Source organism: Candoia aspera, chromosome 13 (genome assembly GCF_035149785.1).
Source record: "Candoia aspera isolate rCanAsp1 chromosome 13, rCanAsp1.hap2, whole genome shotgun sequence".
Taxonomy (NCBI): Eukaryota; Metazoa; Chordata; class Lepidosauria; order Squamata; family Boidae; genus Candoia; species Candoia aspera.
This window is the reverse complement of record NC_086165.1, coordinates 10,044,727-10,069,211: the sequence shown is the minus strand read 5'-3', so window position 1 is coordinate 10,069,211 and position 24,485 is coordinate 10,044,727. Positions and strand designations below refer to the sequence as shown.

Sequence of the window (24,485 nt, the reverse complement as noted above, 5' to 3'; positions counted from 1 at the left end):
CTAAGGGGAAAAAGCTGATTTTCATTTTTTCACCAGTGATGATGCAGTATTTGCTGATCCTCACCATGGTGGTTCTGTTCTTTAGAAGAAAAAGGCTTGCAGTTAATGTCATGCCTGGTTTCTCCATCAGAGAATCTGGCAATCCAAGCTTCTTCCTTTAAACCTTGTGAATTTGCTATCTGAATTGAAAGCTTCCTATTTGATCTAGATCATAATGGCAGGCAAGCTCTTTTTTCCCCACTTGACTTCTAATGGTGGTTCATAATGGTGTGACTGCCAAGCAAATACAGAAGAAGTATTAAAAGTAGCTCGTTTTTACATAGCTGGTAATGCTAGCGGGTTCAACAGGTAGCAACTAAATCAGACTGAGAAATTTGTCCCGAAGCTTGTTTTTGCATATTGATGGTGGTACTGGAGGAAGAGGGTGCCAATGTGAACTCATTCATTCTCACTAGACGTTGGTTTAGGATATGGCCTGATATTTAGGAGACATAGCACATCTACATCTCCTATAACTTTCAAAATACTAGCAGCCTTAACTGGCAGGGGGACACAGCATTCAGATTTTTTGCATATGGGGGTTGTTCCATCTGAAACTTTCATCATAAGAATTGCTACAGGCTGTCATTTTTGTCTGCTATCCAGTACATATTGGCAGGAGTTTTGTGTACTAGACTTCATGTCTGGTCATAAGAGGAGAAAAGAAAGGGCCGCTAAGCCAGACTGTTTTGATACTCCTTTGGAATTAAAAGCATATGAAACAGATGCATCTTGATAATTTTTTTTATAAATAACATCAACTTAAATAACTTAAAACAATAAAGTTCAATTATAACTTAAAATAAAGTTTAATGCTGTAACAACAGAAAAGCATGAATATCGGTGGAAAAAAACTTAGAAGCCATATGCCCAAACAGGAATTATATAAAAAGATAGGTTATGTTACATAAAAACCCATATGAAGTTGTCTGAATTTTTTACTTCATCGTTACATAAAAGGATATTTTGAGGAAAGTGAGATGAAATACATTTCCCTTATTAATATTATTTAATATTACACTATTTTGTAACATCTTTCAGAGCAGCATTAGGCATTCTTACTAATACATATGAATTGCAGTGATGCAACTTTCATCTGTCATACTAACTTTATTGTCTGAACACCACAGCGATCCAATTTCAATTTGCTTTAATACTTATACCTTTTTTTTCCTGGGAAGTATTTAATACTGCTTAGCCTTCACAATTCATACCGACTTGATCATCTGAAGACAATCCAGCAGCCATCAAGTCCGTCATATTTTACATAACATTTTCATCTGCTTTATTATTATTATAGCAGCCATGTTTAATGAAGCAGATAGGTTTATTTTAAATAAAAGATCGTCAGATAATCAAGTCATGACAACGCGCAAGGGTAAATTTAATTTAAGAATCTGCAAAGCTACTCTTATGCTAACATAAGGATTGTACAACTCTTTACAATTTTTTACAACTTTTAGTTACTAAATCTGAAGTAGTGTATATTTTTTATTTATTTTTTAAAGCCAGTCTCTTAAAAATAAAACATCATGCTCAAGTCCAGCTTGTTCAGTTTTTCAGTAGTATTCCAGCTTGTCTTCCTTGCACTTTCAAACAGTCCCCTTTTCAAATGAGATATATATTTTGCTGGAACTGGTTGTCCATAGTTAGTATAAGATTAGGATACTGCAAATGGAAGAAAATGGGAGGAAGTATCTTCTTTACTTGTTTTCTGGCCTCTCTTAGGGGCACCATTCTGTTTTAATGCGATGTACATCTCTTTCCCTTTGTGTGTCCAATTTGCTGAAGCATAGGTGTTATAATGATTTTCTTGAATGAGTTCTACGAAGTTGCAGTCTTCATTGCACACTTTCTGTTTTTTAAAAAAAATGAGGTGATCAGTTGAATGCTGAAATACCTGGCAGTGGTGTGTATTATTAACAAAAACTAATTGCCCTTGGAATGTGCAGTATAAATTACTTAAAATGTACCTACTGGCTGTGCAAATTTCTTAGACTTTTTAATAGAGATTGATATATAAGTAACATTCCAGATGTTGCTGAACAGCTTATGTCATCCAAAGCAAACAAGGTCAATGGCATGGGATGCTGGGAATTGTAGTTCAGCAACATCCAGAGAACCACAGAGTGCTTATACAGTAGGGATTTCCAGTTAGTCCATTTAATCTGTATTGGGGAGCAAGGCAGGATGAGGGTGGCATAGCTGGTCAGGAGAAGAGCCTAGAGCAAATTGGCAATGAAAGTAAATAAGAGCACAAAAAGAATCCAGAGACTCCCAGCAAGCTACTGATCAGCCTGCCAGCAGCTTCTTCCTGCTGTTAGGTTTTTTTTTAAAATGTGGCTTCTGGGAGAATGAAGTCAAAACAGGGAAAACTCTGATCTCCAGTAAGTTTGCATTCCAAGGCAGCTGTCCATAAATGAGAGCAGTTCATAAAAGCCACCAGTAGCATGCCATCATCCAGCAGCTCCCATGGACTAGGGCCAACATAGTATAAAATACAAAAATATATCAAAAAATACCAGGAACAAACATATTTCTCATTAACTGCAAGCTGCTGCTAATAATTATGCCAGTACCTTTCCATAAAGTTTCCCAGACTTGTTCATAGCAAGAAAGTATTCACTTGCCACTCCTTTGATTGCCACTATTCCAACTGCCACCGTTCGAATTTCGAGAATACCTGTAGGGAATAATAGTGAAGTCTATAATCTGTGCATTTGTCTCCTTATGATATAACATTGCAAAGCTATTTGTTTAAATGACATGTTTCTTTTTATTTATAAAACTTGCTACTGCTTCATAAAGGTAAAGGTAAAGGTTTCCCTTGACGTAAAGTCCAGTCGTGTCCGACTCTAGGGGGCGCTGCTCATCTCCGTTTCTAAGCCTTGGAGCCAGCGTTGTCATAGACACTTCCGGGTCATGTGGCCAGCATGACGACTCGGAACGCCGTTACCTTCCCGCCAAAGCGGTACCTATTGATCTACTCACATTTGCATGTTTTCGAACTGCTAGGTGAGCAGGAGCTGGGACGAGCAACGGGAGCTCACCCCGCCGCGCGGTTTCGAACCGCCGACCTTCCGATCGACAGCTCAGCGGTTTAACCCGCAGCGCCACCGCTTCGTAAGGAAGGGATAATAAACATAATAGGCTCATATGACGAACAAACAAATCTTTATTATGGTCAAAGACCAGCATAAAGGATCACATGTAAAATTCCACATTGTTTTAAAGGCTATGAATGCATGTCTGGTTCACACTAGAAGAATGTTCTAGGGTATTATATTCATAAATTGCACTAATCTCCACATGAGTATGTGAATGCAGACATTAAACGTTTACGTTACTATTCATTATTTCATTTCCAAATTGTATAGTTAGGATTTTCATCATTTGTTAAACCAATAAAATATCTTTTCTGATTAGAGTCGCTGTTCAGATGGAACTGAATGTACTTCTATTGAACATTCTCAGCACAAGGTTTTGAAACCGACAAGTACAGAGCTTAAATCAAGATTCATAGAATTAGTTTTTTTCAACAAAGGTTACCTTGAAAGGATATATAAGAAATTTACTGGAGGCATCCTCTCTTCAAGAGCACTAACCTTAGAACTTGTAAATGATGGGAAATGATCATGGCAACTACAAGTCCTGTAGAAAAAAGTATTTGTCTAACCTTTATGGCCATTAAAAGCTGATAACCTCTGAAAATCAATCTGTGTCATACAGAGACATGGCTTACTATTAGATCTTTTTTTTCAATTAGGTCCATTTAAGATACAATGAGCAAGTTCTAGTTTTAATTTTTTTGTTCCCTGAACTGGTATGCGTCAACCACTAGGGAAATGGGCATGGAGAAATGAACGGCTAAAAGCAATGCGGATCTAATTCTCAATGAGATTTTGAATGAAGATGGGGTTGGAGTTTTAGAGAGGTGCATGTAAACAGAGATCATACATTGTGGTAATCCATGTTTGCTTAATCATAGTTTATCCAACAGTTCATACAATATGCTAAGCCATGTTTTACAAACTATAACGTGTGGCTTCACACAACAAGCTAAACCCAAGGGCATTCAAATCACATTAATGGCATAGTTTGATATGGAAACTTTGCCATTAAATGTTTTATGATAAATTGGTGTTCCTAGCAGGATGGAAGTGTTGGTTTTCTAAGCTAGCTGAATTGCAAAGGATTTTTCTATTGTCTGGCATGTCTTGGTGCATAGATCTTATCGTGCTTTGTCCATGTTTAAGGCTCTGACAATGGCTATGCAAAGAGGGAAAGGACTAAATTTAAACATACTTTTTTCCCCATTTTAGGCATTACTTAAAATAAGTCTTATAAGTAGAGAAAATAGGCAGACCAACTAAACACCCACATCTTTCTTTAAAAATTAAATTTAAAAATCATGCCACAATGCTTTCTGTGGTTTATAGCTGACCCTATGATGCAAATCCAGCAATTATATTGTATTCAGTAAGCCATGGTTAAAGAAAATGTAATTTAGCACAATGTATGTACAAGGCCAATACAAGGCAGCTCACATATAATTATATACCTCATTATCGTTGTAACTTCTATCATGCAGCTTTATTTCTAAACAGCTCTAAATATCCCCCCACCAGAATGTTCAAATTATACCACTGCTCTACGTGGCAATTTTGTAGTATATGTTTCCTTATATTAATGTACTGTATAACCTTTACTAGTCAATAATCATCTACTATGTAAGATAGGTTTGTAGCATCACTGAAATACAAGTTAGTTTGAAAGTTAGCTTTCATTATTGTATTTTGGATTTCTTGCACAAAGCTTAACTGGCTCTGTAGCCAATGTTTGTTTGCTTCCTCTTTCTGGAAGCAAACAAACATGGAAATGGCTGGAAAACGATAATCCTTTCTCTTAGTTAAGCCTATAAAACCTTTTTAAATGAAGCGTCCTGAAAAGAGGCTGGCAGTGCAATTCCCAGAATTTGAAGTCAGATAAAGACTGACTTTATTTGCTGAGAATTCTGAACTGTGATTAAAGAACACCAAGCTGTATTATCTAATGTCTGTGTAAAGGGGAATATTGTTATGCTGTAGACTAATTTGCATTACTTCTGAGAGCATTGCTTAGTCAATCATACTACTTTATTTTGGATTTTATGCTGACTCCAGGAGAGTTGCACTTCAGTTTTAGTTGGTGCAGCTCAAACACAACAGCATAACAAATGTGTTGGTTTTCTACAGTTTGGTTGCTCTAGTTCCTCCCCATACAGTCTACCATAAACATACTATGGAATATGTCACTCAAGACTTCAAGGACATGATACAGATTCTCATAGGTAGAGAGAGATCATACTGTGGAATTTAACGTGGCAATTCTGGACAGCAGTGAATCTATGTTATTGCCATTTCTTAAAGCAGGCATGCCTGTATCAATTGCTTTTAGATTAGTTAAAAATGTCAAGCTGTAGAAAACCTGGAAGAAAGGAAGAAATTTCTTTCTGAATGTTCTTGAAACTGATAGAACTAAGAGCTCCGTGACACATGGGGAGAGAATGTTGGGAATTAGCCAGTATATTATAGTAACATTACTAATCTCGTATCAAGTTACTTTTTAGAAATTTTATACTGTATAGACCTGGGCTATGATAGTTTCCAAAGCACTTCTAAGATAGTTATAGGCCTTGTATGACAACAATAGCCTTTCACTTCAAGGAAACATGTAGTGATTTGCCAAATGTGTTCTGTGTGTGTGTGTGTGTCTTTGTGAGAACATTTGAGAATTAGTAAAAATATATTGGAATACCTCAACAACAGTGCCATTTCTGCCAGACTGATTCTAGTTTAGCTCTGTAAAAGATATATAGTGAACATCAAACCTACAGTAAAGTGCTCAAGGCGTAAAACTACATAAAAAAACTAAACTGACTACATCTAGAAATATTTTATATTCAAAGAATAATGGCATCATTATAATCTCTAAAGATATCTGCATATTATACTCCTTTGGTATGCTTAGATTTTTATCTAAATATTGAAATTAAGACCACATTTAAAAACTCTTAACACTAAATGAATAGCATCCTGAAAATGAATCATGGAAGATGATCATTGAAGCATCTTTCTTTAGATTCTAAGCAAACATATTTAGAACAGCATCAACATCCTTATTCATTATTCCTATTTATTCAAATGGTAATGTGATGGCCATTACCAAGTTTCAAAGAGTTTTAAGTTGCACTTAACATTTGCACTGCTTTGAGTGGTTTTAAAAATCTAAAAAGACTGCCCACCCCAGGATGCTACATTATGTTAGAACTGAACATGGAATTTTCTCCAGACCAAACTCAGCTCCTGGCTTCTTCCCTTCCCTTCCAGCTGTGCTTCTGGTCAAAGAAGAAATCCAAAAGTCCCACTAACAAATGTGATAACTAAGCTAATATATGATGTGGGATACTTTTTGTTTCTAAGGGCATTCATTTGTTCATCTCAGAATAACCATACATATTAGATTTTAAGGGCTTCCAAAGGAGGCTTCCACTTATATTTGGAGACAAAAGACAAAAAGATGAAGCTTTCAAGGGATGATGATTTTGATGTTACAGCCAGTTGCTTGAAATGCTTGGACATATGAAACATTGTCCCCTCCTCTGGAATAGCATTCCCCACCCCCAACCCAAGTGTATAATCAGCCCCTTCACTTCTGGCTTTAAGATTAAAAATCAAGAGAAAGACCTACCCATAATAGAAATCCCCCAGATGGCCACCAGAAACATTTGCTCCTGGTTAAAAGCATAGTCAAATAGTGTTACTTTAACATTGGTATGAAATGCTGGGGGAAGGGGCTGCTACCTTTACCTTTACTGGCAAACAATCCAAAGTACAGAGGACTCAGTGGAGAAGGCAGGCTGCCTATAAGTAAATTTCTTACTGATTGATTCCAAAACTAAATGATTATTTTTCTTTCTTCTAGTATAACTATAGTGAGGATCATCCTCAAACTTCTAGTGCCAAGGTATTAGTATTAAGGGCACTTCTGTGTCAAGGTTTACACCAAATGGGATCAGCTCTGGATTTATTTCTGACTCTCCTCTGGCTTCATACATCGGGTTTTGGTGCTGCATTATTGGGGGGCCATTGGCAGGGTTTCAATATGGCAAGAGATTTTCTTTGTATGAGCCTGTAAGTTGGTGCTTAACACACCTTAGCATTTGGCTAAGAGATGCTGTGTTATGAAACCTCATATTTTATGTCTTTATTGGTGAGCTTTTTAATAGCAACCATTTTGCTTCTGGGATTAAAAGCACTGTTTGCTTGCTTTCTGACTATCTTTCTGTACTTTAAGGGCAAAAGCCTTAGAGTTGTGTAGTTGTAACAGTTTAGATAACAATAGTACCTGCATATTTATTTAAGAGAAAGAATTAAACCATGATATTACAAGAATTAAATGAGTGCAGCCAAAGAAGACAACAATCCTAAAGTCTCACTGATTTCAGTTGAGCTTATTTCAGAGTTAGAATGTACAGGATTAGGATGCATCAAGACATCGCTGCCTATTTGAATTAGGTAGATGGGAAAGAACTCTAGTCCCAGTGAGGAACTGCTAATAGATCTTTTCAGCAATTGCAGTACAATTTGCTTGTTGTTTGTGGCTTGGAAATCTCAGTGTTTGAGGATTAGCAGGACTGCTGCAGTGCATTCTACATGGGGCTGCCCTTGAAGAGCATTCAGAAGCTTCAGCTGGTACAAGCTGCAGCGGCACAGACAGTTACAGATGTTTTTCTCACGTGACACTTCTGCTCCATGGGTTGCATTGGTTGCCAGTATGCTTCTGGGTTCAATTCAACTACACACATTGTTATTGAAAACTAGGATGAAATCATGAGTAGTATTAAGGAAGGGGGCATCAGCATGGAAGTGAAAAAGCTCTTGAGATCATAGCTGATCATAATCTGAACTTGAGTGGTCTTGGCTTTATGTAGGGTGCAAAAAGCTGGGTGTAATTTTAGGCTATAACAAGAGAACTTTAGCTTCCTGGTTGCAAAAATTAATTGTTCCATTTTAATTTACAGCAGTTAAGACTTCATATATTTTCTGGGCATTGAATGTAAAGAAGCTCATGGACAATTTTGAACTGTTTCAGAGAAGGGTGAGAATAGCTTGATAATACCTGTTTCTTTGATGGTTTATCAAATCCAAATGATGATTCTGTCCATCTGAATGGGATTTATATCTCTCTGTGTGCCTGGGTGCGTGTGCGTGTGTATTTGTTATTCTCTGGGCCTGCTTTCACTAATTAGCCTAGCAAATCTAATTACTTCTTTTCACCCCTCATTGTTTTTAACCTGTTTGTTATTTTTCTATTTCTTAACTCCTTTTCGAACTTCCAAAATTTTCAGAGGGAATTCTGTGAATTAAATTTTTTTTATTTTTTTATTAAACAGATTTATAAGGCCACCCAACTCACACATGGTGACTCCCTTTACATCTGGAGGATACTGGTTTAGAGAAGGCTGTTGTAAATACTTGATAAAATAGTGAAGAGTATTTGGCACTTAATTCAGAATCTTCCACTAATTCAGTAATGAAACATTGATTTCAATGTATTAAATCTAGTTTTCCAGCTAGCAGTAAGAATCTACCCCACCTTTAACCAGTTTGTTCACCAAAATATCTTGAGTGATTTTGTAAAATGCTTTGCAGATATCAAGATTCTATCCAGTGCATTCTCATTAGACACTAAGCTAGAAACCCAACTGAAATATCCTTTTAAATCAGATTGTTATATCATGATTTATTCTTGATATGTCCAAAGATATCAAAGAATTTGGTCAGAGGACAGAACAAAATAAATGATTGTTTAAATTTGCCTTCTGGACTAATCTAGGGTAAAAAAATAATTAGCGCAGGTACACATGGTACCATCAGCCTTCTCCATCATCTTCAGATATTAATATTAATATTAATTCCAATACATCTGGAGGACATTATGTTAGAGATTAAGAAAATGACTGCAAATTTGGAGCATCCCATTTCAATTTTTTTTTTGTGTATCTATGTGTGTGCCTTCGAGTCATTGTTGACTCCTGGTGACTGCCTGGACAAGTCCCTGTGGTTTTCTTGGCAAGATTTCGGAAGTGGCTTGCCATTGCCTTCTTCCTAGACTGGTGCCTTAACTACTACACCATACTGACTTTCTGTTTCAGTGAATACCTCATCATGATTAATGTCTTGTATAATACTAGGTCTTCAAAAAAAAGAAACATTGCAGAATATGTTAGAACTGTGATATCTGTTGAAACTTAATGCTGCTTTACCCAGAAGTTAACATAATTGTAACTGACATTCCTGAATATTGTACTAACCAAGGACTGCAAAGAAGTTAGGAAACCTCTTATTATTATATAAGCAGTCACCAGTGTCCTTTTCCCAAAGCATCAGATAAACAGCCAATCACTGAGAGGCAGGTGTTGGGGAACAGCTGCCCTCCAAGCTGAAAAGCAGTATAAAACAGCCTATTAGATTACATGTAGACTAATGATGAGAACGTAAGCAACATTTTCCCCCCGCCTGGTAGCGTGTGTTTCCAGCTGTCAGGAACTATATGGCATTTTCTTGTGTCTCCAATTTTCTAACCACTTTGATTTCACTAGCATAGACATGAAGAGAGGAGATCACATGTGGCAACCTCAGACAAGAACAGCTTTCATCACCTTAAAGCTGACAGAAACCCACAAGTTTGCAATGTCTCTATAGTTTTTCCTGCGAGCACCTTGTACATTTCCTCTGTCTGACATAGAATGGCAATAAAAGGAAGCCGGTTTTGAAATGTGTAGTGGCCAGGAATACATTTGGAGATGTATATACAGTATAGTTGAAAGATTACAGAATGGAATTTTGTTAATTGCCTTCTAGTTGGCAGAACAGAATCTGTCTTTCACATGGTTCCTGGAAATGGTTCAGATAACAGATATTTATCTCTCAGTTGATTTTTCCAGATGAAACAAATACTAGAGCTTATGTAGCAGCATTTACTCACTTTCACTCTTGTTTTTCTTTCTCCTTTACACCTATCAAGATTTAGTTTGCAATACCTTTGGGACCTGAGCCTTTCCTTTATTCTTGTATTACTCAGTATAGAAGAGTGGATAATGATATTGTATAATTCCTTTTCATTCTCACATGACGTATCCTTGACAAGTACAATTTTAAGATGAGACTGCATTTGACATGTATTTCATCTTCCTTCCTTCCTGCCAGAAACTGTGATCTTGAGCAGAAGACTGGTACATGGGGAAAGTGACTGCTCTCCTCTTTAAGAACATAGGAAATTGCCTTAACTTATTAACAATATGCTGTTAATCATAATGTGGTTTCTTTGGTTTTGTCTCAGTGTGGTTTGAAGATAATCCATAATAAAATAAGGGGGTTTTCAAACTTTTTCAGGCCATGGAACCAGTTAGTAAAAAAAAAGTTGTTGAATCTCTGATCAAGAGGCAAAGCTCTAGTAATAGAAAATTGGCTTTGGTGCGGGGGAGTGTTGCCCTTAATCTCTCATGGAACCCAGTCAAATTCTCGTTTGAAAAACCTTGCACTAATTTGTTCCTGTTACAGATGGTCTTCTAGCAACATGAAGAATATCTATATGCCCATTCTCACTTGAGGGTGACTGATAATTTTTTCTTGTAGAAGGTTTTGAAGGAAGGCCCATTACAGAAGAACTACCATAAAGCTAGATTATATTAATCAGATTATGTAATATTGATTTCACTACAATACAGTAATGCCATGGTATAGCTATAATGTATAGCTTTATTCCATCTACGTATGCAAATAGGTATGTATGAAATGGCATACATGAGACCCACTCAAAGCAGGCTTTAGGGGCAGAATTTTTTTTCTGGAAAATTTCAGCTTGTGCAGAGTGTGGAGAATGAAGACCTCAAAGAAGACTCAAGAAGATACAGTTCTCATAGCAAAAGGTGGATTTTGTAAACTGCTTCTCAGACGAGGTAACGCACTATGGTAGAAAAGTGCCAAGAGTAGATTACCAGGCTTTGCGGTAAGTCATAGAACTGCAGTACTTTGGAGCTATCATATAGAATGGAGGTTCTGTTTGGTCAATCTGCCTTGATTCTTCTAGAACTGACACCTAGGCTGGCCAGCTAGACATAGAGTTGGGTAGGTATCATGGTTGTGTGAATATGGGAGTGGACAAAAGTTGTAAACTTGCATTTGGTTCCTTATATTTTAAATCTCTAGATTCATAAAGAATAAGTAGCGCTTGAGTATCATAAAGATGTTACTCACAGTACTCAGTGTGACAGATGAATGAAGAGGTTATACTAACCTTGCAGCTTTTGTGGCTATTAAGTTTGTTTTTTTAAAAAAGGAAAATATTGGAGAAAAAAATACATGTTTTAGTGCCACGTACTGTATAATCTGACTCTTGCATCCTGATGCAGGTTCATTTGCAGAATCAGTGTTATTGTCAGCAATGCATCAGGAATTATGCCAGGCTTCCTGTTGCATTGTGAATGTCTCTTAGAAATTCTTCTAAGCTTCAGCACATCTCAGAGAAAAACCCAGTGTTGTGTGAGTATATGCATAACTTTTTTATGATGATCATTTAAAAAGGTGGTAAGGTGTGCATGTTTTTCCAACATTTAGTAATATCTTCTTATTCTCTTGCTTCACAACCACTCCCCAGTTTTTCTTAAAAGATAAATTGTATCAGGCTTAGTCAGCTATTTTGCTCATCTACCTGTTATGTGATTAGATGTATAGGTTCTCACTTTCTTAATTATTTTATCTAGGGGTTAAAAAGAGGGCTTTATATCAGGATATTATTGAACTACCATACCCAGGATCCCTTATCATTGGTCTGGTTGGATAGAGCTCTTGGGAATGTCAGTCAACGAAGTCTGAAGGGCCACATGTTCCCAAGTCTGACTTACAGAGCTGTTATAAAGACTACAGCTTGTAAACAAACACATATGAAAGACTGTAAATACCTAGAAGCACCACACAATTTTTAAAAAATGTTCTTGTTCCAGATCAGAGCTTAGTACAGTTTTGCTAAAACAAAAGTTACATCTGGTGTTTAACAAATTAAAATGCGTGCAAATACTTTCTTCAGAAGTCTGTTTTTACTATTCTGGATTATGTTCAGTACTGGCCTATCTATACTGTATCTACTTGGAACCGAGCACTCAGACATCATAAATAAGCAGAAGGGAAGCTGCAAATCCTATTGGAAGCTACAGAGGTTTTTCATTCCTTTTAAAACAATGTATGTTTACTTTATTTCTTAATCAAAATTTGCCAAAATATAGTTAACATTGCATAGCTGCTATAAATAACATTTAAAGTGAAAAAGAGAGTGAATTCTTGTCTGTTATTTAGGAGTATTTAGTATCACTAAAATAGGATTAAAACACCATAGAAGCCTAGCAACTGTAGGGCAAGTAAGAGGTGGATTGCTTTCCCTTACTTATCACCTCCTGGACGGATGGTGAATCAGCAATTGGTAAGAGTGATTTTAAGCTGAAAATGTCCCCTACAGGAAAGAGTTCAGTAGCTACTCTTAATTCACCTTTTGAAACTGATTTGGTTTAAAAGAACAACTCTTGTATGGTGGGAAAATCCCAAATGCTGCCTCTGAGATATTTCTCGTTACAACTTGAAAATATTAGCAATCTAAGAACATTAGAGGTTAAATAGCTCTGAAATACTATTGCTAAATAACATGTTTATAATTTATTAAATTAATTTCCAGCTGGCCATGGTGAGAGGATGGTTCTAGAGGTTAGATTGGAGATTGTGAAAGCTTTAGGAGCAGGGCTGTGGCTGGTTGGGTGTGACTGAGGATAATAGGGATTGGTAACTTGGATATGAATATGGATACACAACTGAAGGGGATGATAGATAGAAATCTCCACGTACACTACAATGACTGTGAATTGTAGGAGACATTGGGGGCAGGGTGGACATAGATGAAGGGATGCAGGTTGAGGTAGTGATGGGCAGAAGAAGATACGGTGGGAGGCAGGGGCAGGCCACTCTCTGCTGCTACAACAGTCCTCTTTATCAAATCCCCACCTTCAATTCACTTGTCTCAGCTTGAGAGCCAGGTTAATAAATCCTCAGAGCCCATGGTCTCCAGGTGTTATTTCTGAATGCTATGTCTCCTTGAAGTAAATCTCTACTCATCCAAGTTCTGATGGATGAGTGGGTAGATGATGAGATGAGATGATATATCTGATATGTTACCAAAACCTGGATGGGCAAATGGGTGCAGGGAGAGTCCTCTCTCATAGCTGGGCTCATTTCAATTTTGTGTTTGGCAACAGCCATGTGTCCAGAGTGGGATGGACTCTGGAAGATTCAGTGTCTAGAGATGCTGTTCTATAGGTAACAGGGCGAGATACATTATTTTCTCTAGGGACAAGCTGGGACTGCTGCTATTTTATCAGGCCCCCCTGCTGTATGGTGGGGTCCATTCCTGTTGCTGAATTGGTAGTGGAGTTCCCTACCACCTAGGGGATTTCAACCTGGCTTCCTTGGAGAAGGGATCAGAGGCAGCCTAGAAGTTCATAACCACCTTCCCAACCAGATCATCAATGCCCAATTCACACAGAAGGCCTCTTACTATATTAGGTTTTTGTCTTGGGGCAGACAAGATTTGAGGATGGGGGGAACATTACCATCTGCCCTTTGTCTTGATCAGATCACTGTCTGATTGCAAAGTTGACTGGTGCCATTGGCCTTCATAGGGATGTACCACATATTCAGTCAATAGTCCTCACATGTCTACTGGAACCACTTGGCTTCTAAAGGGTCCCTAGCGTTTTCCTGTTGCTATGATGTGCAGTTCTGCTGAGGCTTTAGTCACCACCTAGAACAGGAAATCCTGTTCAACAGTGGTGTTGAACAGGATTTAAGGGAGCTCCTTGGTATACTGAAGAGCTCTAGAAGATGAAGCAAATCAGGAGACATTTAGAATGCTTCTGAAAAAAGATGAATAGTGAATTAGAGAGAACATGGTTTAGAGCTTGTGTCTAGCAAGATTATTTGGGATGACTTTGAGTTTGTAATCCTCAGGGAATGAACAAGGTGACATCGGCTCTCCCACTTGTAGTCTGGATGCTTGTCCTTCCTGGTTGATGAAAGCTTCCAGGAAGGTGACTAGAAGTTGTATTGGGTAGGTGGTAAATGCATCCTTGAGATGGGTGCTGATGTTTACCTGCCTTAATGGAGACAATTATATACCCCCTCCTCAAGAAAACATCATTAGGCCCAGAAATTCTGGATTATTATCAAGCTTTACCAACCTAAGCGAGAGAGGGAGCCTACCTCTGTTTCTGTTTCTAAACCCAGAAACAACTGTTTAAAGTAGTGAATGAATATTTCTTTTTTATATTCTATCAGAGTAAATTAAAAATTAAGAAATTGTGTCCATTTTTAGAAGTGTGAATAATATGCAATATTAAACTCTGTAAACTAAAAGATATGGATGTTGTTTTCCAAAAGAGAGAGATTGGTCAGTCTAGTGGTTAAGGCACCAGACTAGAAACTGGGAGACCATGAGTTCTAGTCCTGCCTTAGGCAGGAAAGCTGGCTGGGTGACCTTGGGCCAGTCAGTTTCTCTCAGCCCAACCCACCTCACAGGGTTGTTGTTGTGGGGAAAATAGAAGGAGGAAGGAGTATTAGGTATGTTCCTGGCCTTGAGTTATTTATAAAAATAATAAAGGTGGGATAAAAAAAAATCTTTAAAAAATTGTTGAGATGGTGGTGATAGGTAATATATTAATGGTTGATTTGAGTATAAGTAATTGCTACAGGATATTGTATGTGTGCATACAAATTCATGCATGCTACAGGAATACAGTGTGTGTGTGTGTGTGTGTATGCGCCAATGTTTTATTATGAGTCCCAGATTTATATTAAAAGTAAATGAGATTCCAAGAAGGCAATTCTTTTGTGATTATACTTGTATATGGTTTCCTTGAAAAAAAGTGGGTTAAAGAGAAAAAAAGTATAATTCCTAAGAATCTTTACTTATACTCTCTGCTATTTTCTTTTCAAATGTGAGGAAAACCCTAATCTAAGTCTTACGTTTTCTTTAGGTATGCAATAATAAAGGCAGGACAATCAATCAATCAATCAATCTTAGAGATCTATATGTTACTTTTATAGTATATTTTAATATTCATTATTTTATTGAAGTGATTAAACTCACGAGACATCAACTTTAAATTTCAAAACTGCCCCCCTATGTAAAGTAGTAGTTAATTCTGTAAATTCTCATAAAGTGGCAGGATCCCCCAAATTTATGCATTTTGTTGGATGAAAATACATATGCTTCAGTGGGGTGAGGGTGGGGGGTGGGAGAAAATAACAACAAAATTCTTAAAGCATTCTCTTGGGAATAGTATAGTGTTACATAATTTAGTTTGCATGACTTGGGCACTTAGAAAAAAAAGTTTCAAGTTACTTTGGCTCCATGGTTCATTCCTCCAGGATCATTTCTTTTTGTTTGGTATCTAATCACACTGCTTAGCAAAATACAGACAGGGGAAAGAAAGTAAACAACACTAATTGTTACAGCCTAGCAATTACAACATTTTTCTAAGTAGGCCTTCCAAGTTTCATCTTTCTTTCCAGTTTACATACAAATGGATGCCTGAGGGCACAACTCAGCCTCTTAATAATAGTCGAGGTTGCATTTGCAAAGGCAGGAGACTGGACTCCCATGATGGGGCTATAAGCAGCCTGCTCAAAATGGAAGCGTAGCCTCAGCATTTGCTGGCTGATTCAGAGCCAAAGCTAGAGTGTCAGTTTTCCTCAACCTGATGTTCTTCAGATGTGTTGGAGAATGCAACGCTTATAATTCCCAGACTACGTGCTGTAGGTATAGCGTGATGGCACATATAAAGTATGAACTTCAGCTGGCACCTGCATTCAATAGATTGTACTAGCTCGCTCGCTTTCTGACTAACACAGACCACCAACCGCTTTGGTGAGATGATGTGTGTCTTTTCTTTGATCATAGAATGAAGAAGCATTGGAGAATAGTTTTGCTATTCTCCATTGCTCATCACAACAGTACTTCAACTTCCTTCCTTCATGGGAGCTGCAAGGCCTAAAAAAATGCAGCCTCCTCCTCTGTCAGCATCGCTAGAGAGATCTGTAGGAATATCAATGTGTGCAAGATCTATTCTGTATTTTTTCTTCCACTGGAACTGCATGGTCAGGGGATTAATTCTGTTGCTCTTTCCCAGAAAAAAATGCTTTCAGCAGAAGTAGGCTGGCCCCCATTACTGGGAGCTTCAGAGCTGGGATGTATCTGCTGAGTCTGCCCCAAAGTAATAATCCTAATTATGCACTAACCTTAATTACGCATTCCACATCTACTTCCCATACTCTAGGAGAAATTATCTGATTTTAGGGAGAGTGGAATCTCTCAATTTGGGGTTAGCTCTGTTTCTCATTTTTATTAACCTTAGGTCCATCCCATGTCATTTTGCATCCCTTTGTACTTTTTTTTCTTGCAAAAACCATCCACATTAAAATGTTACTTATTTTTCCCTAATAAATTTTCCCTAGTTTATCCTTTTTTGGCAAGCATTTGGAATGGCATCCTGCTTCTCTTCTGTTATACTGACCTCTGCAAAAAAAAAGGCAGGAGACTCTCTTCATGGTCACCATGGACGCCTTCAGCTCTTTGGAAATCTTCCCTGTCACCCCTTCCCACAGTGATCAAGCCCTTTGCCTGTTCACACAGACTTCTTAAAAGGTTTCTTGGCTGTTCAAAGCTATTGAAGTATTCAAGTGATGAAAAGAGACCAAAAAACTTGCCATATTTTTCCAGCTGGAGGTTCTCCAGGGTGAACCTCTATTGGACTGACACAGCAGGCTTTTATATCAAAGTGGCCACTGCAGTGTCATATGAGGTCAGCAACTGTCCTTAGCCAGTGTATTTAGAATAAACCTAAGAAGTTAGCCCTCCTAAAATCAGCTCCAAGATTCTTGTGTTGTATTCTCTGGAGCCTGCTTTCTTATTCTTCAGTAGCTGGGCTCAGATAGTTAAGCAGTTGGGTAAGATGCTGTGCACTGGAGCCTCACATTAAGAATTCTAGGAGCTGTGTAGTTCTTGACATGTTTAGGGACCCAGTGTTTAAATTCTCAGTGGATGAGGAAGTATGTTATTTTCACCCATGCCCGTGCTTAAGCTACAATTCCATTGACATGTCTTTTGGAGGACATCCTTCTTAGACAGCAGTATATACTGGGGTTATAAGGTTCCATTAGTACCACTTGGAATTTAGCTTTAAAATATGCCAGAGAACACTATTTTTGTTGAACATGTCAATAGCTCACCTTTCATATTGTATCAGTCAGCTTGAAACAGAACTCCAGTTATTTTGCGTTCCAGGGCTGCATCTAAAGATTCACTCTATCCACTCCCAGAATGCCCCCTTTTGCCCTTATTGCCTTCAGATTATCATAATCTAACTATGTCATTAATTTCATCTTTATCCCAGACTCTTTACCCTCTTCTACAAGCATTCTTATTTTGGTATTTTGTGTCCTCTTAAACTTGAGCCTGGTAAAACATGCTTTCTGATCTTCCTTATTATTCGTTCATTATTTTCATGTTTTTTTCCCCCTGATTATTATCAAAGGACATTAAAGAGGTATGGAAATATAAATTAAATTCACTGTTATTAGGCATGAATCACTTAATTTCCAGCATATTTATTCATTCTGTTTGAGTCATGCTGTAACTTTTTATTGTATTTCCCCCTCTGATCTCTTAGCCTATCATTCTCCAGCTATGTTACAATAAAAGATATAAGAATTCATAGAGTTTTGGCTGGTTATGTAGTATGGCATTACAAATATGTTTCTGCTTATGATATAAATGAATGAAGATGATGTATATTCTAAAGAGTGAATGGCTGATTATTAAACTAAAAGACAATAAGGATCAAGGAACGGAAGGTTAGATTTGGGCTAGTTTTGTTTTGGATCTGTCTTGTTTTTGGAATTTGAAGGAAATCTGTTCACTAAGCTTTTCATCAAAGAAATCAGATAAATATATCCCTCTTATCAGAACTGAGAATTTTGGTAAAATTAAAAGTCCATTGTGAAAAAAAGGCTAGACTTAAGATGCTTTCTTTATTAACAATGATTTTTAATAAGAATTTTATTAGATTTAAGACAAAAAGTACAAAAAGAAAAAAAGTACAAAAAGAAAAAAAGAGAAAACTAAAGAAGTGTGAAAACACAAAAGAAAAAAAAAAATTACAATTACAAGAGGAGACTTCCAACTTTTAACAGCAAGGATATACAACAAATTTTCCATAATCAATCCCTTACTCCATATTAAACCAAAATCACATTATTTCTATAAATCATTCCATTGGCACATTATAAAAACCACTACATACAGTTGCCCCATCCCCTTATATTAAAAGAAAAAGAAGAAATACTGTAGGTATGTAGGTATGTATGTATGTATATACACACACACACACATATATATCTCCTAATCAGCTTCCCCCCCAAAGATAACATCTATTCAATTATTTCCTTCCTATTGCTATTCTATACATTTCTGTCTACTACAATAAAAATCATACTAAAAAACACACATTGTCTGCCATTATAATTAATAATACAATTATAATAATCATATTAAGCCTAAAACCAAGCATTTATTATTATACCTTATTAATCTTTATCCAAATCATTGAAGATGAATGAAATCAAACAAGCTCTAGAAGCAATCCGCATAAATATTCTTAAACCGTTACCCCACTTCAAAATAAACCAGAGCATTTACATATCCCCACAATACACACAGAGCTTTTATCATAAAGAAATCAGACAGCCCAATTATCCCTCTTAAAAACTCTGACTTCTCAACAGAGAGCCTCTCATACATAATAACCCCTTCTTTTCCATAACATTCCATCAGAAGATCAATTTCACTTATGGCTTGCAACTCAATCTCTCCCTTTAATTTCTTCAACTCGACTATCCAATCTTCATCTAGCATTTCAACAGAAGCCCTAATCTCGCTATTAGAAGAAACATTTCTATTGTTGTTAAGCTCTTCAATTTCTTCCATGACATCCCCAACCAGATGACACATTTTAGACCTCATGTTTTTCACAATGTCCTGAATACCTTGCGTAAAAACTTGATAGGAATAAAAAAGAATCTGTTTAAAGTCTTGATGAAAATCCAAGAAAATCTGCTTGAAATCCTCCATCTCTCATGCAGTAGATTATGGCATCCCCTAGGTACTTAACCAGCAAAAGTGGGAGATAATAGAAAAATTCCAAAACATGTTTACAGAAGTGAAAATATGAAAGTAAAGTGAAAGTAAGTTCCCCAGGGAAAGTAGCAACAGAAAGCTAAAAGGTCAAAACAGCAGATCCAACATGTAGGAAAATGCTAAAATCTTCAAATTTAGTACAAAAATAATAACAGGGAGACGATTATGTACTCTCAACCTTCCTTAATATTTGGATGGAAAGCAACATCCAAAACTTAAAAAGAATTATTTTAAAGAAATTAATCACAAAAATAATAAGCACCAAGAGAATGTGTTTCTCCTTGTTGTAGAAAGCCTCTCTTAGGGTACACATACTTAAAAGAAAAATAAATTGGGTGATTTAGAAATGGGGTGGCCAGTCTTAATGTCCCTTTATGGCTACAGCATGGCTTGGAAATGATGATGCTCCAGCCTCCTGGCTGTTCTTACCAGTCGATTGCGAACGCTGTTTGCGATTTTCTGGCTGCAAGCAGCCTTTCCGAGGATAGATGGGGTAATTCCGAGTGTTTTCCTTTCTGTGGAAAAACACTCCTGGGCTTCAGGAAAAACCTGAGCCCAAAAAATTACCACGTTGTCAGTTCTGCTTGCGGAGCCCGCGAGCACAGCTTTTCAGACCACCATGTTCCCACTGGAAGCCATTAACAATGATTTTTAAAAATCCTCATAAAAATCCTATCACGAGCTAAAGTATTTCAGAACATGAATGCCTTCCCTCAACTCTCTCCTTTTGGGGTTAGCTCAGAAATGATCAGTTCCTATTATCTTAGCCATGAGTAGTATATACTTGAGGTTCTACTGATAGAAAATTTGTCCTCTTCTTTACTTGAAATCTAAAGTCTAAATCTTTTGAGATCCATGTAGAAATATTACATACTATATTATTATTTATTTATATTGCTTATATGCCACCCATTCCCACAGATTCTAAGTGGCTATAAACATATAAAATATCTAAGAAACCCCATATAAGTATAAAAATAAAATAAAAAGTACAAATAACTACCATGCGCCAGCAACCCCACCTTCGAATCAAACAGTACTTTCCTCATCTGCAAGATGGAACAGGTATATCTTCAAAGCTTTCCTGAAGCCTGATTCAATTCCCACCTGAGAGGTTGTTCCAAAGAGTGCAGGTAGCAACTGAAAACACCACCTCTGAGGCCCTGTCAGGTCACAATCCCGTAGGGGTGTGGGACCTGGAGGGAGTTGACCCCATTTGATCAGGTTGGAGTGGCAGATTCATACAGGAGAAGGCAGTCCTTCAGATAACCAGGTCTGGAGCCCAGTTATATCGGGCTGTAAAGGTGACAACCAGCACCCTGAATTCTACCAGGAAACTGAATGCAGCTCCTAAAATAGCAGTGTTACCTGAGTATCAGGATACATCCATCACTGCCCGGTGGATTCTGTACCAGCTGTAGATTCTGGGTGTTCTTTAGGGAAGGGCCCATACTGAGCACCAGGCCATCCCAATCCAGGAAAGGCCACAGTGACACACAAGATGCAGCTAAACAAAAGCCGTCCTAACCATAGCTACTATCTGCTCCTTGAGCAGGAGTTGACACTCCAGGGGAACTCCCAAACTGTGAACTACCTTTGAACAGGAGAGTACAACCCCATTTAGAGCCAAAGACAGAATTTCCCTGGAATCCTTTGGGCTGCAAACCCAAAACCAGTGTCTTAGAGAGATTCCATTAAAATCTGTTCCTCCCCATCCAGACCCTGAGAGCCTCCAGGTACTGGGTTTAAGGACATTATCAATAACTAAGCTAATCTATTCTGAAATCCCGAATTTCATACAAGAAAACAGAAACATTGGCTGATCTAGAATTCAGAGAATTAAATGGATTGCTTTTTGATAGCATTTCAAGAAAGTTAAGTAGCTGTTATTATCTCTAATCAAACTTTCCACATCAAGCCTCACCCTTTGCATTTCTCCTGAATCAACAATAAAGTTATATTTTCTATTTTGTTTTTTATATACTGCCTTGAATGGGCTTTGCTTACTTGGAGCAGTATGCTATAAATAAAAAAATAATTAGTGTGGGATTCATTTTCTCCCAATACTGTTTTCAAGCATTTCACATTTTGAAAGGGTAGAATTGTAAGAGAGTCAAATTTGAAAGCCAGTCTGACTGGCATTTTGCCTAACAGAAAACAGGCAGGTACTTATTCAGAAATTGCTGCCCGTGTTTTCTGGAGTTTTCCAAAAATGAATTAAAAAAAGAACAACAGTTGCTGAATAAAATTTAGCAAGGTGATTTTAATACAAAATATGCTTTTCCTGCAGTCTGAGAAAGCAAACAGCCCTCTTCTTTTGTGACTAAATTACGGGAAAACAGCTGGAGGTGTTTTGTGAGAAAGAAAGCAATATTCTGTTAGGTGCTATACCATGCCAAATCCATGAAATAAATTACCCAGAGCTGATTTAATGTTTGTACGGAACCTTTTTTTTAATGTGGTGGAGGCTTAAAGATACATAAAAAGTCAGTGAAAACTAGGGGCAAAAATATAGGTAAGAGGACCAGGTGATGGTATTATAGGAGGTGAGTCACAGAATAGAAGGAGAATGAAGATTTTGAAGGGAAATGTTTTGGTGAGGGAACTGAGAAGGTGGTGTGACAAGGATTTGAGTCTGACTTTGTGAGTTTTTGATGAAAGTAAAGATATCCCAAATATCTGTGTTTTGTAGAAGGTTTAGTTTCATAATCCACTTCAACCAAATCTGGAGAATATCCAAAGATATGTGCATAAACTTTATGGGTACAGAACACACCTAGACCACTGTATTACCAAGATCCACTATTTCCCTTGTATCAGTATTGCTGTTAAGGGCACAGCTCAAATTTCTGCTGAAAGCTTGTGGCAGAAGCTTCAGAAGGGTGGATTGAATTACTGCATCCTTTGGCTACCCTAATCACTCCTTTTATGCCAGCACCACCCACATTTTTTGTTCTGTCTGCCTGTGAAACTAATAAGAGAATGGTGGTTTGGGATGCTGTCCACTGAAAGAATTCTTGAATTCATTATCGTGGTTTATGGTGGTACAGAAGTGGATTTACTCCAGTATAACAATAGTTTCATTTCTCTAATCCACATACTGATTCAGTTAACAATTCTAGCAATTACAAATTCATATCCAAGATAAGCTGTTTCTAGCCTGTTACTCAGTTGGTATTCTATGAATTTCTTTGAACATATGAAAAATGATGTACTTTTGGAGACCTGCTGGATTAGGCCTTCAGAGCTTACTTTTCTTCACAAAAATTGTAGACCATCTTTCCACAAAAATATGCAGAAGAAAGTTTACAAAAAGATGAAATACGAGTAGAAGGTAATCCAGTTAAATCAGTATTTTATACTATTTTCTAGTAGCAGTAGAAAAGTCTCAGGAAATTTTGTTCCTTACCTAGAATCTAATAATAACAATAATAATCTAATCAATAATAATAGAGTAAGCAGTGCCAAAATGAAACTATAACCAGACAGGAAAAATCACCAGTTGTAACCTAATATATATTTGTACTAAACAAAACCCAAATCAACAAGCCTGAGGAGAAACTCACCAAAACAATGAGACAAAGATCTTGCATATGTATCTGATGCTTAAATAGAGAAATGTTCTTGTCCCAGTGGGGAGTTACGATGTAAATGGAGTTCTTCTACAATAAGTGATCTTGCCTCATGTAATGGGGCTAAAAAGAAGAGAGTCAGATCTTTTGAATAACACAAGAACTGATCCAGGGATCACTTTTCATATATAGCTTTCAAGTCATAAATAGACCTAAAGATTAAACCAATGCTTTTAATTGTGCCAGGAGGAATTGGTTAGCTGGTGGAACTGACAAACCCTCTTGAATATTCCCATGTCTCCCAGCATCTATTGTAGGGATGGGCTTCCTTGTGCTTTCCAGAAATTAAGAGATGAGCAATATCACAATAGTTTCTGCGTCTTCAAGGACAGCCTTACATAGAGTACATTCTAGTACTCCATCTCAAAGGATACAAAAGCATGAATTAGCATGGCAAGAGCCTCTCTTTATTGGAAATAGCCTAAGTAGCAATGCAATGAATAATAACAACCATCTTTGACAAGCATTAATTTCTACTTATATACTGTAGGTGACAAGATGAATTCAGTATAACCAGATGCTCAAATCTTTGGCCTCCCCGTTGGCAACATTAGCCCAAAAGATGTAAATGAGTTCCCAAACAGAACCCACTAACTTTTCCCCAGGGGATTATCTAATTAAATTCCAATAGTTTTGTGGTTTTCTATTATCTGATTATTGCCCTAAGAATTAGAGAAACTCCTTTGTTATCACCTGAAGTGTGCCTATCATTCTGAATGTAACAGGGTTATACCAGTCAAAGATCATGGCCCAATGTATTTAAAAGGCTGTGTAAGTGATATTGAGCCAAAGGAACAAGTGATGTTCTGGAAGCTACACTGATGAATTCTGTTACAGTGGAGTTACAGTTTTTTTAAAAAGGTTGATTTTGTAAGTTCAGGAGCATAACAAATCAGTAAGACATACTGATTTCATTTGTTGATTTGTTTGCCTTCTTATTTGTATGTGCTGTTGTGAGTCATATCTCTGAATATCCATTTCCAAATTTTGAACACCATTTGTTACACAGAAGGTTTTCCATGCATGCAAATGATGCCATACTTTACGAAACCTTCATAGGCTAACCGTATGGCAGCTACGGTTAGCATCTACTATGCTTTTAAAAATGTGAACTGCTAATTTATTAAGAACAATTTATATTTTTTCTATTTTATTATTGTAATACTTCAGGATCATGTTAGATCAAACGGCATGATGTCAATGAAGTTGCCAAAAGACACTTCTATTTCTCTTCAAAATACACTTGATATTTTTGCAAGAAAAGATGCCTGGCAAGTAAAAAAAGTGTTTTGTTTGCCTAATTTAAACAGCAACGATGAAGCAATTTTCCAAATTCAAACAGCAAAACAATCTATTTTTTTTTGGAAGTGTTGATGTGACATGGGTAGCAGTGTTTAAAAATAAGGCTGTATATGATGTAATTTTTCAGCTGAGTACCAATGTGTTTTTATTTGGGCAGAGTGACAAGCCAGATAA

General features: G+C 37.1%; 2 protein-coding genes across 3 annotated transcripts in view; one reads left to right on the top strand and one right to left on the bottom strand.

The window, feature by feature from the left end:
* The window catches only part of LOC134504781 (nicotinamide riboside kinase 2-like), a 256,317-nt gene extending 241,385 nt beyond the window's left edge, over window positions 1-14,932 (top strand). The window contains exon 9 of the mRNA XM_063314168.1: window positions 14,912-14,932. The gene's annotated coding sequence lies outside the window, so the exon portion shown is untranslated. The remainder of the gene's footprint in view (window positions 1-14,911) is intronic.
* The window catches only part of FGF7 (fibroblast growth factor 7), a 32,118-nt gene continuing 8,457 nt past the window's right edge, over window positions 825-24,485 (bottom strand). For both annotated transcript variants that reach the window (XM_063314171.1, XM_063314170.1), the window contains exons 3-4: window positions 2,619-2,722; window positions 825-1,894 (exon numbers count right to left, since the gene is read on the bottom strand). In XM_063314171.1, the coding sequence (XP_063170241.1) occupies window positions 1,700-1,894; window positions 2,619-2,722 (299 nt within the window). In that variant the 3' untranslated portion in view covers window positions 825-1,699. The remainder of the gene's footprint in view (window positions 1,895-2,618; window positions 2,723-24,485) is intronic.